Below are 17379 nucleotides of genomic sequence, written 5' to 3'. Positions count from 1 at the left end.
TCGAGTATTGCCATATTGAATATATTGAGTTAAACATATTCAGTGTCTTGCTTTTTTTTTTTTTTTTTTTTTTTTTTTCCTCTGAAACAGAGTCTGACTCTGTTACTGAGGCTGGAGTGTAGTGGTGCAATCTTGGCTCACTGCAACCTCCACCTCCCAGGGTCGAGCCATTCTTCTGCCTCAGCCTCCCGAGAAGCTGGAATTACAGGTGCCCACCACCACACCTAGCTAATTTTTGAATTTTTTTTTTTTTTTTTTAGTAGAGACGGGGTTTCACCATGTTGGCCAGGCTGGTCTCAAACTTCTGACCTCAGGTCCTCAGGTGGTCTACCCATCTCGGCCTCCCAAAGTGCTGGGATTACAGGTGTGAGCCACTGCACCCTTCCCAGTGCATTGCTTTTTGAACTCAGTTTTAGTTTTGAGAGTAAGTATTTAGTAAAGAAAACGTGAAAAATGTTTTTTTGGTTTTTTGTTTGTTTGTTTTTGTCATCGATCCTGTGCTATACACTTGTGTTTTCCATGTGTCAGACAATAGTAAATCCTGGAATATTTCCACACCCATATTTATAGCTCTCCTTTCTTCTTTGAGTTAACTATATAGTATTTCAAAGAGTAGATGTGCCGTAATTTATTGAACTATTTCCTTAGTGATGGCCATTTAGATTTTCTCAAATATTTCACAATTGCAGATAATGACATAATAAACATCTTTATGTAAATATTTATGCAGATGTATATATGCAGTTGTATATCACTCAATATCCAGACTATGCTCTGAGAAATGTGTCATTAAGCAATTTCATCAGTGTGTGAACTTCATAGAATGACACACCTAGATTGTGGATCCTTACTGTACTCTCAGGCCATATGGTATAGCCTCTTGTTCCTAGGCTGTAATACCTGTACAGTATTACTACACTGATGACTGTAGGCAATTAAAGTATTTGTATATCTAAACATAGAAAAGGTGTAGTAAAAATATAATATTATAATCTTGGGACCACTATCATATATATGTAGTCTGCTGCGTAGTCTGTCATTGACCAAACTGTCATATGCGGTACATAACTCTATGCCTGTGTGTGATATCACATATCATTTATATGTGTGTTTATCATATATATGATGAAAGCTCGTTTTGTGTATTTAACTATGGAATAGATTCTTAGGAATAGAATCACTTTGAGTCAGAACAGTTGAAGAATGTCTCATATTTCTCTGTGGAAAGTTATTAATGTTTTTATAAATTTGCTTTTGTGTACGTTGGTAAAAAATTACTTCCAGGAGAATAAAATGTCAGTAGACATAAACTTGAATACTTGGAAACATGGGTTCTTATCCTGGATCTGTTACTTACTGGTGACTTTCTTCAAGTTTCTTTGCCAATACTAGATTATCTTTTTCATTTGTTAGCAGTGGAATAATGTTTCAACCATCCTTGCTTGAGTTATGCACCAAGGATTAATGATAACATTTGTAAGATACTGTTTTATTGGTGGAGCTTATTTAAGTAAGAATGAATAGTTTTAGAAAAGTAGGTCTGAGATTTCTAAACTACAGATTCACTACCTGTTCAAAATGACATCATTTATATTCAGTATTTGTGGAAGTGGTAGATATTAATGTAGTGGAGTTATAATGCTTTTAAATAAGTGATGGAGAGTTTATCAACCAAGCTAATATAATCAGTGTGTGTCAAATAATCAGAAACTAATTTTTAAAAATCAGGATATTCTAACAAGTTATTTTGTTTTGAGACAGCTTCTAGCCCTGTCGCCCAAGCTAGAATGCAGCGGCATGTTCTCAGCTCACTGCAGCCTCCGCCTCCTGGGCTTAAATGATTCTCCCACCTCAGCCTTCTAAGTAGCCAGGGCTACAGGTGCATGCTGCCCATGCGGCTAATTTTTATTTTTTTTTGTAGAGTTGGGGTTTTGCCATGCTGCCCAGGGTGGTCTCAAACTGCTGACCTCAAGCAGTCTGCCAACTTCGGCCTCCCAAAGCACTGGCTCACCAGGCCCACATTTGGTTCCTTTAGTACTTAAAAACATAAACATTTTCCAAGGCCTTTTATCCAAAAACTCCAGGTTTTTCATCAGCTTCTATTAAATCATCAACCATAGATGGTAAAGATATTTTTAGTAGAAAATCATTGCTAGCATAGGGGCAGAATTGAAACTAAGCCTGTGAGAATGTAGTGATCTACAAAATCTTATCAAAATAGTAATTTTGGAAGCACATAAATAAATATTGAGCTCTGCCTATGCTAAGGGCTCAGTATGATGCCCCTGCTAATATAAAACAAGCCTAACTTTCCTAGTATGTCTTAACTCAGTGTCATAGAAGTGACAGGAATTCAGATTTTATTATTCCTTATTCAGATACATATACCACACTATTAAAAAGACAGTAATCTTTTTGCATTTAAATAACTTCCTTAACTAGCTTTCAATAAATTTAACTTGAAATAACTGATAAAATCCTGGCTTATGATGTAATGTTAAATCTGAGTCTTAAGATTTGTGTATGATATTATTTCTTTTGTAAGATTATTAAATGTCTCACTCAACATTAGTGTATGACAATGACACCATTGTGTGGTTGAGGGAGCTGTGAGGAACAGTAATTTCTATACCATGTAATTTCCATGTATAATGAAATAAGCAGTATCTTTGCTACCTATTTGTTTTCATAGCATATGTGTGACACATTGTAGTGAAATATCTTTTTCATGATGTTGCTATGAGTAGACGTCTTGTGTATGTGAACTGTTGGAGAGAAAAGATTTAACTAGCTTTATTTCAGTTATTTTAAATATTTTGAGAGCTTTCAGACAAAGATTATAGCAGAGTTTTTGTTTTATAATTTCTTTCTCTTTAATGTGCTATTAAACCATCATCAGCTAATGAATCACGAGCAATTTGTTGTGGTATAACTCTAGTTTGATTTTAATATGACTTAAAAACTATTAAATTATGTATTAACAACTAAGGGAAAAGACAGTTAAATATGATTATCTTGTTACCAGAAATAATTTCTTGCAGTATATCCACATTTCATCAGTCTAAACATTTCTTAACTTCCAGCTGCATGTCTTGCCAAGACAGCATATCTGCAGATTTATTTATAATTTCAAGTAGTACAATTAGAAAGTAAAAAAAAAATAGGAGGAATCAAGCCAAAAATAGTATGTGGGAGATTATAGAAAAGCAGGGATGTATTTTATAATAAATTTTTTTCAGAAGTTCATATTTTATCATTTTAATCATTGGATTGGCTTTATTTAAATGGAAAATTACATTATAGCTTTTTATTAGTAGTTACTAAGTTAACTTTATGCCTAAGTCAAAATTATAAATAAAATATTTTGTATCTCTTTCAGAAACTACTTCTGACCAGAGTGACATTGAAGGTAGGATCAGAGCTCTGAAGGATGAGTTGCGGAAAAGAAAATCAGTTGTGAACCAGCTGAAGAAGGAACAGAAAAAAAGGCAAAAGGAAAGACTGAAAGCCCAAGAAGCCAGTCTGATCAAGCAGTTAGAGGTTAGACATAGAAGAAAGGGGTTTAATGTCAAGGCTAATGTGTGTGTGATGCCTAAAATGTTTTTAATGTTGTTAATAAAGTAATGGATTAGGTTTCCTCATTATTAGTGTGGTACCACATTTTATCCTCTTAAAAAAAATCTGAGGGTATCTAAGGACATTCTTGCTTAAAACATTAAATTTTAAATTTAAATATTAAAATAAATATTAAGGCTACACACAATGGTGTGTTCCTGTAGTCCCCAGCCACTTAGGAGGCTGAGGGAGGAGAATTGCTTGAAGCCAGGAGTTTGAGGCTGTAGTGCACCATGATTGCACTTGTGAATAGCAACTGTACTGCAGCCTGGGCAATGTAGCAAGACCCCTACCTCTAAAAAATAAATAAATATTAAAATAAAGTATTAAAACTTTTCTTCTAAATAAGAAAGATTAGGCCTTTGAAAGAAAGATTGGTATCTATGCCCTTGTAAGCAGAGAACCATTAGATAAATAATTTCAGCTTTTGGAATTGTTACTGCTTCCCTTCCCCCCTCTATTCCCCCTTTCCCCTTTCCTCCTCCTTCCCTCTTCCCTTCCACGTTCCCTTCCCCTTTTCCTTCTCCTTTTCCTTCCTCCTTTCCTTTCCCCTTTCCCCTTTCCTTCCCTTCTTTCACAGAATGGTGTTTCATGCCACACAACTTATTAAATAGTACAACTCTGTACTATTTGGATAGCTTCTAAATGATAGCTCTTAACTTGGATTTTCCCCCAAGCTGTAACAGCCTTGCTAATTCTGTCCCAGGCTGGGAACCTGGTTTTGATGTCTTTCTTATTTTGTTTTCTCCTGTCCAGTCACTAGTTCCCATGGATTCTTTTATAAAGTTCCTTGTTTGTCCCTGTCCATTCCTACTACCTCCACCGTCTGCATATTCTCTTAGATGTTCTCCAAGCTAGTTGGGGCCCTTATGACCTCTTGCCTCTACTGTCTGCATGGTCTGTACAATGTTCTGCCTCACGCTGCTTCCCTATTACATACATTCTGCCAGCCCGGCATTCCTAGAACATGACATTCATTGTAGAATCAGACTGAATCTCCTACTCATTACAAGAATTCCTTCTCATGTCATCACCAGGGAAGGTCATTCAACTTCTACATGAACACTTCCAGTAACAGGAAATTTCAAACTTTCAAGCTAATTGGTTTCCTCGTTAGACTCAAAGTGCTCTAAGTATAAGAAGAGCTCTTTGTTGTATTTAGTCAAAATTTCTGTTCTTTTAATCTCCAACCATTGGTCCTTGTGTAATAACAAATACATACTCCTCCTACCATTATTAATTTAATCATCAGATATTCACATGCCTGTTTATATACCAGGAGCTCAGCTAATTACACATATTTTTCATTTAATCCTCACAACAAGGTATGGGTATTATTATCCCTGTTTTACAGATAAGGAAACTGAGGTTCAGTGAGACTAATGATTTATGCAGGGATACACAGCTCATAAATGACTAAACTAGGATTTTAATCTAGCTCTAATTTTCAATTCTGTGTCTCTACCATTGTATTGTCTTCCACACAGAAAATAGGCCTGTTGATAGATGTGGAGAAGATAGAACTTTAAACAGGTACATAATACAGAGATGGAATAGGGATTGTAACTTGTACAATGGTTCGAGTAGGAAAAGTGATTAAGTTACAAAGACCATAATGAGGAGTTCATGCTGGAAGGTAGTGGAAACGAAATTTAAAAATAAAGATTATATTCAGGACCTTAGAAATCAAACTGTTGAGTTGGGATTTCATCCTATATGTCAAGTAATGAGGTGTCACTGAAGTAACTATTGGAGATAAAGTACTATTAGAATGAATAGTTTTGTTGGAAAATGTTCCTTAATAGCTATGTCAGTCAGAAAAGAGACCTCTAGAGAAATGCCATACGATCCATCTCCTCCAGTATTCTACTTAATGGCTTAAACAAAGACAAAAGAAAATTCTGTATTTAACTTTTCAAATTATAGTATATGAGAGAAAAATGTATAATGCATAGCAGTTCATATAAAAAGTCTATTGGATTTTATTTGATCATTGATTTAATAAATGGACAGCACTTCTATATGTAGAGCTTTCAGATCATAGTATTCATAGTCCTCATGTATATCTACCAAGCTAGAACACCTAGCTCTGGTGTAGGTGTAGAACACCTTAGCTGTGCTGTAATACCAGGAGTTACTTTAACAAAATGTTGACAATTCAGATGAAGATAGCGTCGATGATGAGAGTTGTAAAAGTAGTGATTTCAGCCCAGATTTTAGGGATCTGTAGCAGTTGAGAAGCATCCATCCATCCATATTAGTTCATTCGATAAATATTTATTGATAGGCTGTTTTGGACCAGGCATTGTGAATAGCACATGGTATACCAGACATACAGTTTGAATAAAACACTAGTCTCAAATAGTGAGAGCTGTAAAAGTAAGGACTTCAGCCCAGAAAACTAGGGAACATCGTTTTACAAATTATAAAATTATAAATATAATTTTCATACAAATTATAAATTAGTAAAGTTTTATTTCAGAATGGGTAATAACCAAGAAACATTTTTTTTTAATTCTCCACTATCATACTGTCAACCATACCTTCCTCTTTTCATAATTTGTATCCTTAAGTACTTAGCCCATCAGAGACTGCCATTGAAACTCAGAGCAGAGTGGCTAACTTCTTAAAAATACCATGAAAGTAGTAGTATACCCTTTAGAGAATAATAATATAATCAGTTAAAGAAGTTTTTAATGTGGCAAGGTATGAATTATTGCTTCGTAGTATTAAACTTCTATGGATGTGGAATGTCGTTTCTTAATTGATGCTGGGATTACAATTATATATCTTGCTTATATATAGACTATTTTGAGATGGATATACAGATTAACTATAGCGCTCTGGGGAATGATGTTGCGGGGGGCAGGAAGGGAGATTTTTATATTATATCTTCTTTACTGATTGAATATTTTACCTTAAAATACACTATTTTATAATTTAAAATGGGTTTTTAAAATTCTGCCTAGTGACTCCTCTCATTTTTCTAAACTTAGTCATATGATGAATTTATTAAGAAAACTGAAGCCGAGCTTAGCCGAGATTTGGAAACATCACCAACAGCCAAGCCTCAGATTAAAACACTCTCCTCAGCTTCTGAAAAACCTAAGATCAAACCCCTCACACCACTACACAGGTAGAAATTTTTGATGACTTGTCTATATCCTGCCTTGTTTGAGAAAAGAATAAGGAAATATTCTCAATAGAAGCTACTTTTTAAGTAACTGAAATTACAGAAGTAAAAATACTTTATATTTTTAGTGTCAGTAAATTAAAATTTTCATGTATTACAATTAAAAGTTATATTTATAAGATATTGATTTTAAAATACATTTTTAATCCTGCAGTCTGATGGGTACAATGAAAATGGTACTTTCTAATATTGGTAGTAGTAGCATAAGCTGATGTGAACCTTTGGAAAAACAATTTTGCTTTGTTTCAGAAGTCAAAAGTCTGTAACCTTTGACCCAGTAATCCTACTCCCGGAAGTCTAGCTTGAGAAAATACGGGGTACTGAAAATCTCTATTTGCATGAATATATTTATCATAACATTCTTTATATTCATAAAACATTGGAAACAATTTTTGTGTCCAAAAATGGATGAATAGCTCAGTTAATGATGGTTCTGTGCAGGCAATAGAATATTATGCAGTCAGTAAACAAATAGAGAAGATACTAAGTTAAAACATTAGAATATACAATATTGTATATTAGGAAATCAGGTTATAATATTTAAATTAAATTTTGAACAAAAAGTAAAGGTTAGACAAATCAGTCCAATTGAGACATAGGGGTCATTTCAGAGGGAAGGTTATTCATGAGTGACTAAAAGTAAAAAAACAGATTGGCATAACATAGAAGCTGAACATAATAGGATATTGCTGGAGTTAGCAGAAGGAAAAATAAATAAAAGCCAATTTGTGTACCTGAATTGAACCTTAGAAAGAAAAAAAAAAAAGCCAAATTGTGAAAAACCTTGTACTCATGTATTCTTAGTAGTTTGTATTTTACCTTTTAGAAAATGTAGAGCCTTTGAAGTAAAGTTTAAAAAGATTTTGGGACTTTTTTGTTAGAGAGGTAATGCGGGCTCATTATAGTTAATTTAGCATTACCTGAGTTTGAATCCTGGCTCCAGGTCTAGCTGGTTCTGTAACTTTGGGCAAGTTTTTTAACCCCTCTGTGCTTGAGTTTTTTTTAATAGGGGTTTATACCCTATTAAACAGGAGTAATAATAATACCTGATTAATGCACTTGTTATGAGGGTTAAAAGACTTAACAGGGCCTAGGACACAGTAAGCATTGTGTATTAGCTGCTGCTATTATTATTTCTGTTATTATTTCTGGGGAAGTAGTGAAAAGAAAAAAGTTTGTCATACCATACCCAACTATCCCAAAATAGCAAATGTCAACAATTAGATATGTTTCCTTCCAGGATCTTTTATGCTTAGATTTTGTGTGTGTTTTTGTTACATATACACTTTCCATTATACTATATACATTTTAATTTCTACATAATATGCTATTAAATGGCTTTGTAATATTCTTAAGCTACTGAAGGCTTTTAACCAGTAGCTTAAGATTGTGTCACCAGAGTGACACAATCATGTTTGTGTTTACAGAGATTTTTCTGACCACAGTACAGAGGAAAAATAGAAAAGAGTAAGCTTAGAAGCAGGAAGAAAAATAGTCTAAGCCAGGCCTCAAGTAAGCAGTAGTAAGAATAGAAAATAGGAGACATATTTTAGAATAGTGAAGGATTAAAAAGTAGACTTGAGCCAGGCGTGGTGGCTTATGCCTGTAATCCCAACACTTTGGGAGGCCGAGGCAGATGGATCACGAGATCAGGAGTTCGAGACCAGCCTGACAAACATGGTGAAACTGTCTCTACTAAAAATACAAAAATTAGCCGGGCATGGTGGTGCGCGCCTGTAATCCCAGCTATTCAGGAGGCTGAGGCTTACTTGGAAGGTAGAGGCTGCAGCAAGCTGAGATTGCACCACTGCATTCCAGCCTGGTGACAGAGCAAGACTCTGTCTCAAAAAAAATAAAAAGAATGTCTGCTTTTTGTTACCAGTTATTATAATATGTTTCTTTCTGCTCATTAATTTTTACATGTCAGATCTGAAACGACAAAGAATTGGAAATCACTAACAGAGTCAGAACGTTCCAGAGGATCCCTGGAGTCTATTGCTGAACATGTTGGTATGTAACTAGAAAAAATATTTCAGTTATAGCTACATAGTTTAAGGATTTATGCAAAGGTCTACAAAATTGTACCTTTACAGCTTTTTTTAATTAAAAAGGGAATTTCTTAAATAGATTATTTAACATTTTAAAGTTACTTTTATATTTTAAAGTGATTTATTGGCTATGTGAATCCTTTTTTTTGGTTTGTTTTTGTTTTGTTTGAGACAGGATATCGCTCTTGTCACCCAAGCTGGAGTACAGTGGCATGATCATAGCTTACTGCAGCCTTGACCTCCTGGGCTCAAGCAATCCTCCCACCTCAGCCTCCCGAGGACTCAGGACCACAGGCACATGCCACCACACCCAGTTCATCTTTTTTTTTTTTTTTTTTTAAAGAGATGGGGGTCTCACCATTGTTGTCCAGGCTGGACTGGAACTCTTGGGCTCAAGCAGTGCTCCCACCTCAGCCGGGTTAAACTTTAAAGCATTTTAGCCAAAGTGCTGAGATTATAGTCATGAGCCACCACACCCAACTGAATCAGTCCAGAATTTATGAGAAAAACTGAAGCATGAAGATTAAATAGCTGAGTATATCTTCAGCATCTCTAAATTCCCCCAACCAGGTTTTTAATCTGGTTACCTATGTTTTCAGCCTGTTTCTCAGATAAATAATTATATACATTTTTTCAGTTTAACCAAAAGAAAATTAATTATTGAAAACAAAATGTAGGCTAGGTGCAGCAGCTCATGCATGTAATCCCATACTTGGGGAGGCTGAAGTGGGCAGATCACTTGAGCTCATGAGTTTGAGACCACCCTGGGCAATATGATGAAACTCCATCCATACAAAAATTAGCTGGGCATGGTGGCATCCACCTGTAGTCCCAGCTATTTGTGGGGCTGAGGCTAGAAGATTGCTTACACCCAAGAAGTTGGGTCTACAGTGAGTTGTGATCAGCCATTACATTCCAGCTTGGGTGACAAAATAAAGCACTGTCTCAGAAAATAAAATGCAATTCAGTGAGGAAATAAAACCGAGGCACAAAGAAACATCAGTGACAAAACAGAGATCTGGCCAACCCTCCTAAGTACATGGGATTATAGGCTCAAGCACAGTGTCTTGCGCCTATAATCCCAAGTACTTAGAAGAGTGAGGCTAAGGATTGCTTGAGCCCGGGTTCAAGGCTACAGGGAGCTATGACCACTACGCTCCAGCTTAGGTGACAGAACAAGATGCCTGTTACTCTTAACAAAAAAAAGGAAGGGAGGAAGGAAGGAAAGAAGGAAGGAAGGAGGGAGGGAGGGAAGGAAGGAAAAAAAGAGATTTGAATTCAAAACTTTAATTCTTGGTTTGTTAGCTCATTATATTTTACTTTGATCATATTTTGCAAGTTTAGCTCTTAAAGTGCTATATTTGCAGAAATAGTTGATCTATTTTCTTTTTAATTCAAGAGCTTAGATGAAGCTCCTAGGAAAATGTATTCTTTTAGAAGTATATATGGAAGTCTGTTTGTCCTTCACTGGTTTCCTGCTTGAAAAATGTTTGTAATAACCATCATACAATTCTGTTTTTGCATGATTTGAGGATGAATGTGCAAAGCGCTGGCTTCATCAACTTGGATCTATTTTTCTTCACTTTATAAGTTAAGACAACACTTAAGAAATTATTCCAGACTTTAGAATGTTCATTAATTTTAAATGTTCTATTTATTGTTGATACAGGTGATAGTCTCGTAAAAGAAAAACTTATAAGATAGCCACAACAGGTTATATTTATTAACCAGAGGATTTTGGGGTTTTTTTTCCATGAAAATTTGGCTTTTCTGTAAACTTTGATTCACAAAATTGAAAGATTGTGATTAAATAATTTTGATGTGGTGATTTCTTTTTCTTTAAGATGCTTCACTGTCAGGGTCTGAGAGATCAGTATCAGAAAGATCTTTATCTGCATATGCAAAGACAGTAAATGAATGGGACAGTGGAACAGAAGATTTTCAGACCCCATCTGCAGTTCTCAGATCATCAAGGAAAATCAGGGAAGAATCTGGAGATTGTCTAGAAAATGTACCTTCACTACATCTTCTCAAAGAATTAAATGCCGCTAGTAGAATTCTTGATGTGTCAGATGGCAAGGTTGAAGAATCTAGTAAAAAATCAGAAATACAAGAAGTAGAGTATACAAAATTGAAGGAGAGTAAGATTGAAGATACCTGTTCTAAACAAGGTAAATCTGATGTCTTACTGAAATTAGACCTAGAACAGGGAGATGCATCTGAAATTCTTTCAAAGAAAGACCTTCCTTTAGATTCTGAAAATGTTCAGAAAGACCTAGTTGGATTAGCCATTGAAAATCTCCAAAAACATGAGAAAATGTTGAAAGAGAGACAGTCAGATCAAGATATGAATCATAGTCCAAACATCCAATCAGGAAAAGACATTCAAAAGAACACAAAGGAAAATGATTTGTCTTGGTCAGAACATCTTTTTGCTCCTAAAGAGAAACCATACTCTGAAGATTTTGAAATGTCTTCTTTCAAGAAAGAAATTTCAACTGAATTATACAAAGATGATTTTGAGGTCTCATCTTTGCTGTCACTCAGGAAAGATGCTCAGTCTTGCAGAGATAAGTCACAGCCAATGAGGAGCTCTAGAAGTGGAGCCACTAGCTTTGGTAGCAATGATGAAATCAGTGAGTGCCTAAGTGAGAAAAGCCTTTCTGTCCATAGCAATGTTCACTCTGAAAGGCTGTTGGAACTTAAGTCCCCTACTGAGCTTATGAAAAATAAGGAGCGCAGTGATGTGGAGCATGAACAGCAAGTTACTGAATCTGCTTCCTTGACTTCAGTTCCTACTGCAGATGAGTTATTGGATTTCCACATTGGTGATAGGGTGTTGATTGGAAATGTTCAGCCAGGAATTCTTCGATTCAAAGGTGAGACTAGTTTTGCTAAAGGATTTTGGGCTGGAGTGGAGTTAGATAAACCTGAAGGAAATAACAATGGAACATATGATGGCATTGCATATTTTGAATGCAAAGAAAAGCATGGTATTTTTGCTCCTCCTCAAAAAATATCTCACATTCCAGAAAACTTTGATGACTATGTAGACATTAATGAAGATGAAGACTCTTATTCAGATGAACAGTATCAATACTATAATGAAGAGCAAAATGATACAGAGGGTCCAAAAGACAGAGAAAACGATATAAGTGAATATTTTTATGAGAAATCCCTACCGAGTGTGAATGATATAGAAGCCTCAGTTAATAGAAATAGAAGCCTTAAAATAGAAACAGGCGATGTACAGGACATTTCTGGGGTGCTTGAAGCCCATGTTCACCAGCAGTCTTCAGTGAATTCACTGATTTCTTCAAAGGAAAACAAAGACCTCATTTCTGATGCCACAGAAAAGATTTCCATGGCTGCAGAAGATGATACTTTAAACAATACCTTTTCTGAAGAATTGCAGAAGCAACAGCAGTTTACAGAAAAAGAAGACAACCTATATGCTGAAGTTTCAGAAAAGCTTTCTACACCACTTCTGGATCTTTTAACAAGAGAAAAAAACCAACTGGAAGCCCAACTGAAATCATCACTAAATGAGGAAAAAAAGTCAAAGCAACAACTGGAAACAGTCAGCTTACTGACAGACAGTTTACTAAAAGTCTTTGTAAAGGACACAGTCAATCAACTACAACAAATTAAAAAAAACAGAGATCAGAAAATCCAGCTTAGCAATCAGGAGCTTCTTGGTGATGACCAAAAGAAAGCACCACCCCAAGACCTATCCCAAAGTGTTGAGGAACAGTCACCAAGTGTTTCAAGTTGCTTCTTAAGGTCTGAATTGGAAGATGAAAAAGAAGAGATTTCCTCTCCAGATATGTGTCCCAGACCGGTGAGTATTTTGTCTAGAAAGAGTGTCAGTGTACCTTCTGACACCTTTAACAAGGCAATTTACGTTGCCTATATAGTGCATTTTAATTCTGTGACTCCTGATAGGTTTATTTTTTCCCTTGATGTGTGGTTTATTGCAGAAGGATCACTATACTAGTTTTTAAAGGCCTTGTAGCTGTTTTCCTGGCTGAAGTGTAATTGTCCTCTATTATGTCATGAGTAGTCACTGTAGGGTTGTCACAAGCAGTGGCAGATTTTAGGGAACTAAACCATCCATTTAAACTGCTGAGTTGGCAACCCCTGTACTGTCCACAGATTACATCTCCTTCTAGATTCACAGAACAACTTCCTTCCATGGAGCTTTCCAGCAGTTCACCACCCAATTCTTTTTTGCCTGTGAAATTGTTTACATATCTACTCAGTCATGGTTGCCCTGCAGTTGTTAGCAGTTGTGATGTTGATTCTGGTAAAATGAAATATAACCACTATGACATGCACTCAGACCATCAGCTTGTTGAGGTTGCCCATGGACAGTTGAGCGAAAGTAATGACTTTGAGTAACTTGAGTCAGATAGTGACCAGGTGAGAAATTTTATATCCCATTTCCATATCCCATAGGCAGACAGTTCTTTAGAAACAGAATAATGATAATACAAAAAGGAGGTAGAGGCCCAATCAATAAACATTTTATAAAACTTCAATTATAATAGGTTTGTATAAGTAGAATTGAGAGAACACCATAACTTTGTCTTAAATTGTTTATTAGTAGCCACCATATTGTTTTTTATTCTGCTTGCTTATAGAGAAATGTTAAATATATAAATAATGCATTTACTCTGTATTTTAAAAAATGATCTGAGGTCCCTAAATGGTGTTCTGTTTGAATGGTTCCATTTCTATAGGAGAGCCCAGTATTTGGTGCCAGTGGGCAGGAAGAACTTGCTAAGAGACTTGCTGAACTTGAGCTCAGCCGCGAGTTCCTGAGCGCATTAGGAGATGATCAAGACTGGTTTGATGAAGACTTTGGTTTGAGCTCATCTCACAAGATCCAAAAAAATAAGGCAGAAGAAACCATTGTACCTCTAATGGCAGAACCTAAAAGAGAACCTCAGCAGCCATGTGAGACATTGTTGGCAGTCCCCCATACTGCAGAGGAAGTAGAGATTCTTGTACATAATGCAGCAGAAGAACTCTGGAAGTGCAAAGAATTAGGCCATGATCTTCATAGCATCAGTATTCCTACAAAACTTCTTGGCTGTGCCAGTAAATGTCTAGATATAGAAAGCACTAGTAAAAGGGTCTACAAACAGGTAGGTAAAAGGATAATTTTAGTTTTTAAACTTTTCTCCCGTTGTCTGAAATTTGGATTCTTAGCCATTTTGTGTTTTTGTTTTGTTTTGTTTTTTCTCTATCAAGGCGGTTTTTGATTTAACAAAAGAGATTTTTGAGGAAATATTTGCTGAGGATCCCAACTTAAATCAGCCTATCTGGATGAAGCCATGTAGAATCAACTCTAGTTATTTCCGACGAGTGAAAAATCCAAATAACCTTGATGAAATCAAGGTAAACTACAGACTATAAAGTGTCTTCTTTTTTGACTTGCCATTCATTTACACAAATCTATAAATGTTGTAAAAGCAGATGTTCTTCTGTATTATTAACCTTTGTGTCTTCAGGACCGTTCCATAGTGGGGTATTCAGTAAAGATTTGTTGATTCACTGAATCCATGAACAATGGAGGGATTGGAGTGAAAGGGAACCCTGAATCCTCAAGTTTGTGCAAAAAAAAAAAAAATGACTTTTACCATTTTCTATATATACATAATTATAATATTTAAGAAAAATCAGGAAATACCCAGGGAGATAAATTTTTGCAACTCAGGAGTTTTAGGTAAGTGTCTGGGGCTTGTAGAGACAGGTATAATGCTCTAAAAGTACATATGAAAACATGTCATATATATGTCTTTTCAGTATGCCAGCCCTGGACAGATAAGTGTTACTTTTCTGTCTTTGACTTTGGAGGTTTCAAATTGGTAATCTGGTTTTGACCTATGTAGGGTAGTAATATGATACATAAATATATTTATTTTGTTATCTAAGAAACCTTTGAAAACCTTTGCCCAGCAGCTAAGAGGACTGCGAACTTTAAAGTCACATTGGTAGCAGTCTGCTCTGCCTAGTCACATGTTTCTTTACAGGAAAGGTTATATTTCCATAGCAGTGATTCTCAACCTTTAATGAGCATGTGAATGATCTGAGGATCTTGTTAAAATGGAGAATCTAATTTAGTAGGTCTGGAGTAGGACCTGAAATTCTGCATTTCCAGCAAGCTCTCAAGTTATGATGGTCCTGCTGGTCCCAGGACCATGCTGAATAGCAAAGCTTTAAAGTTGTATTTCTCAAACTTATTTGATCACAGAAAGTGTTTAAAAATATTTTAAACTGATAGAGCAGCAACAGATATTTATGAGATGGGATGTATGTTTACCTCAGGGGTTCGCAAACGATGGCCCGTGAGCCAGATCCAGCCCCCTGTATGTTTTTATAAATAAAGTTTTGTTGGACCACGGCCATGCCCATTTGTTTTTATGTTATCTATGGCTGCTTTTTGCTACAACAGTGGAATTGAATAGTTGTGACAAAGACCACGTGGCCCACAAATCCTAAAATATTTACAGTCTGGTCCTTTACGGAAAAAGTTTGCCAGCCCCTGGCTTAAAGTAAGTAGCTCTTTAAAAACACACTTGTATCCTCCATTCCTTCTACACTTCCACAATTAATAAATGTTTGAACGCATATATGTGTGTCTGTGAACAGGTGGGGAGTGATGGAATTTGCAGGCACATTGGTACTTTGAGAATCTTTCCAGGTGATTCTGATTCATAAATGTGTCCCTTCCCCTGTTAAGAGCGCTATTTTTTGGTAGAACAACCATAAAAAGTAATAAAATAAATTGGTAATAGCAATAAATTGAAGTAAGACAGGATACATAATATATACCAACAATCAAACTACCTGCATACAATAAATGCTACCCACTAATTTTAATATTGACATTAGCATTTCATAAAGTTTTTAAGGGTGCTAGTTCAAATATTGTTGGTAACAAAATTATTATGCTTTTCATACTGAAGTGTTGATTAACATTATTAATTTAACATATTTGAATTTTGGTGCTTCAAAATGAACTATCCCAGGTGCAGTCTTTTGCTTTTCTCACATCACGTTGTCCCAAAAATCTCTATGAGATTTTTCCAATTCAGAGATGTATGTTATGCTTTCTTTAGTAGTGTTGCCAGCTTGAGGTTAGCTAATGGTGGTTCGTAAGTAAAGGGAACTCTAAAGTGATTTTTCTTTGCAGAATTAATAAATGGGTTTTACTTTGCTGTTGTTATTGTTTTTAGACAAGATCTCACTTTGTCACCTAGGCTGGAGTGCAGTGGTACAGTCTCAGCCCCCTGCAGCCTGGATCTCCTGGGCTCAATCAATCCTCCTACCTCACCTTCCTGAGTAGCCAGAACTACAGGCATGTACCACCATGCCCAGCTAATTTTGTACCTTTTTTTGTAGAGATGAGGCCTCTCACCATGTTTCCCAGTCTGGCCTCGAACTCCTGGGCTCAAGTGATCCTCCTGCCTTGGCTTCCCAAAGTGCTGGGATTACAGGCATGAGTCACCATGCCCAGCCAGGTTTCACTTTTATATGTGGTGTAAGTGAATAAAGTCTCAGCATTTGGCATGCTTTTCTCTTCAAATTGCTACATGGAACTGTAAGCGGAAGAAATTTGTATGATATTTTATTGTAAATATATTCTTAGCATGAGTCTGATGACTGCATTGTAAACACATGAATCTCAGAAATTCTGTTGTTTGTGTTTCATGTATTTTTCTTGTTTCTACAGAGCTTCATAGCAAGTGAAGTACTTAAGTTATTCAGTCTTAAAAAGGAGCCAAACCACAAAACAGATTGGCAGAAAATGATGAAATTTGGAAGAAAGAAGAGAGACCGAGTGGATCATATCCTGGTCAGTGTATACAACCAAACTGTTTTTATTTTGACCATATCTTTTAAACTCAGAATGTAGTTAGATTCTAAAAGGAAAAGGGATATAATTAATCTTAAAACTATGGTATTAAAATCTTAAAGCCTTTACTTGCTGTGTTTGTACCCCTCAGTTTTGTAAATTGGTTTTTTTTTTTTTGTACTCAGTAGATGAACATTTAAACTGATCGGTAGCATTTTATGTAGAACTTGAGAAATTAAAACTTGAATGGAAGCAAAGTTTAAGCTAGTGAATTGAAAAGAGACCAATGTGGACTCTGGAGCCAGACTGCCTATGTTTAAATCTGTTTTGCCACTTACTTGGTGTGTAATCTTGGACAAATTTATCTAACATTTTTGTGCTTCATTTTGCTATCCGCAAAGTGAGGGTGACAATCATAGTACTTACCTGTTAAAATTATTAAGAAAATTAAATGAGTATATGTGCAAAGCACTTGGAACAGTTCTCAGTAAATACTAGCTGTTACCTCAGCATCATCACTGTTATCATTATCCAGAACATTCCCTGGACAGGATTTATTTGGATTTGCAATATATTTCTCTAACATTAGAAAAGTGTTTATCACACACACAAAAAAAGAAAAATTCACATTTATATAATGAAAGTATAATACTTAAATT

The 17379-nt window shown here is 35.7% G+C and overlaps 1 protein-coding gene across 12 annotated transcripts in view; it reads left to right on the top strand.

The window, feature by feature from the left end:
- The window catches only part of CEP350 (centrosomal protein 350), a 151700-nt gene that overhangs the window by 119548 nt on the left and 14773 nt on the right, over positions 1-17379 (top strand). For all 12 annotated transcript variants that reach the window (XM_032291254.1, XM_032291248.1, XM_032291253.1 and 9 more), the window contains 7 exons: positions 3380-3540; positions 6612-6751; positions 8736-8818; positions 10701-12697; positions 13599-14006; positions 14113-14259; positions 16598-16720. In XM_032291254.1, coding sequence (XP_032147145.1) covers positions 3380-3540; positions 6612-6751; positions 8736-8818; positions 10701-12697; positions 13599-14006; positions 14113-14259; positions 16598-16720 — 3059 coding nt within the window. The remainder of the gene's footprint in view (positions 1-3379; positions 3541-6611; positions 6752-8735; positions 8819-10700; positions 12698-13598; positions 14007-14112; positions 14260-16597; positions 16721-17379) is intronic.

The sequence above is a fragment of the Sapajus apella genome, unplaced genomic scaffold (assembly GCF_009761245.1).
Source record: "Sapajus apella isolate SASKATOON/1434 unplaced genomic scaffold, GSC_monkey_1.0 scaffold25, whole genome shotgun sequence".
NCBI classification, from domain to species: domain Eukaryota; kingdom Metazoa; phylum Chordata; class Mammalia; order Primates; family Cebidae; genus Sapajus; species Sapajus apella.
Note: the sequence above shows the minus strand (reverse complement) of the source record. Positions and strands in the feature narration are given on the sequence as shown.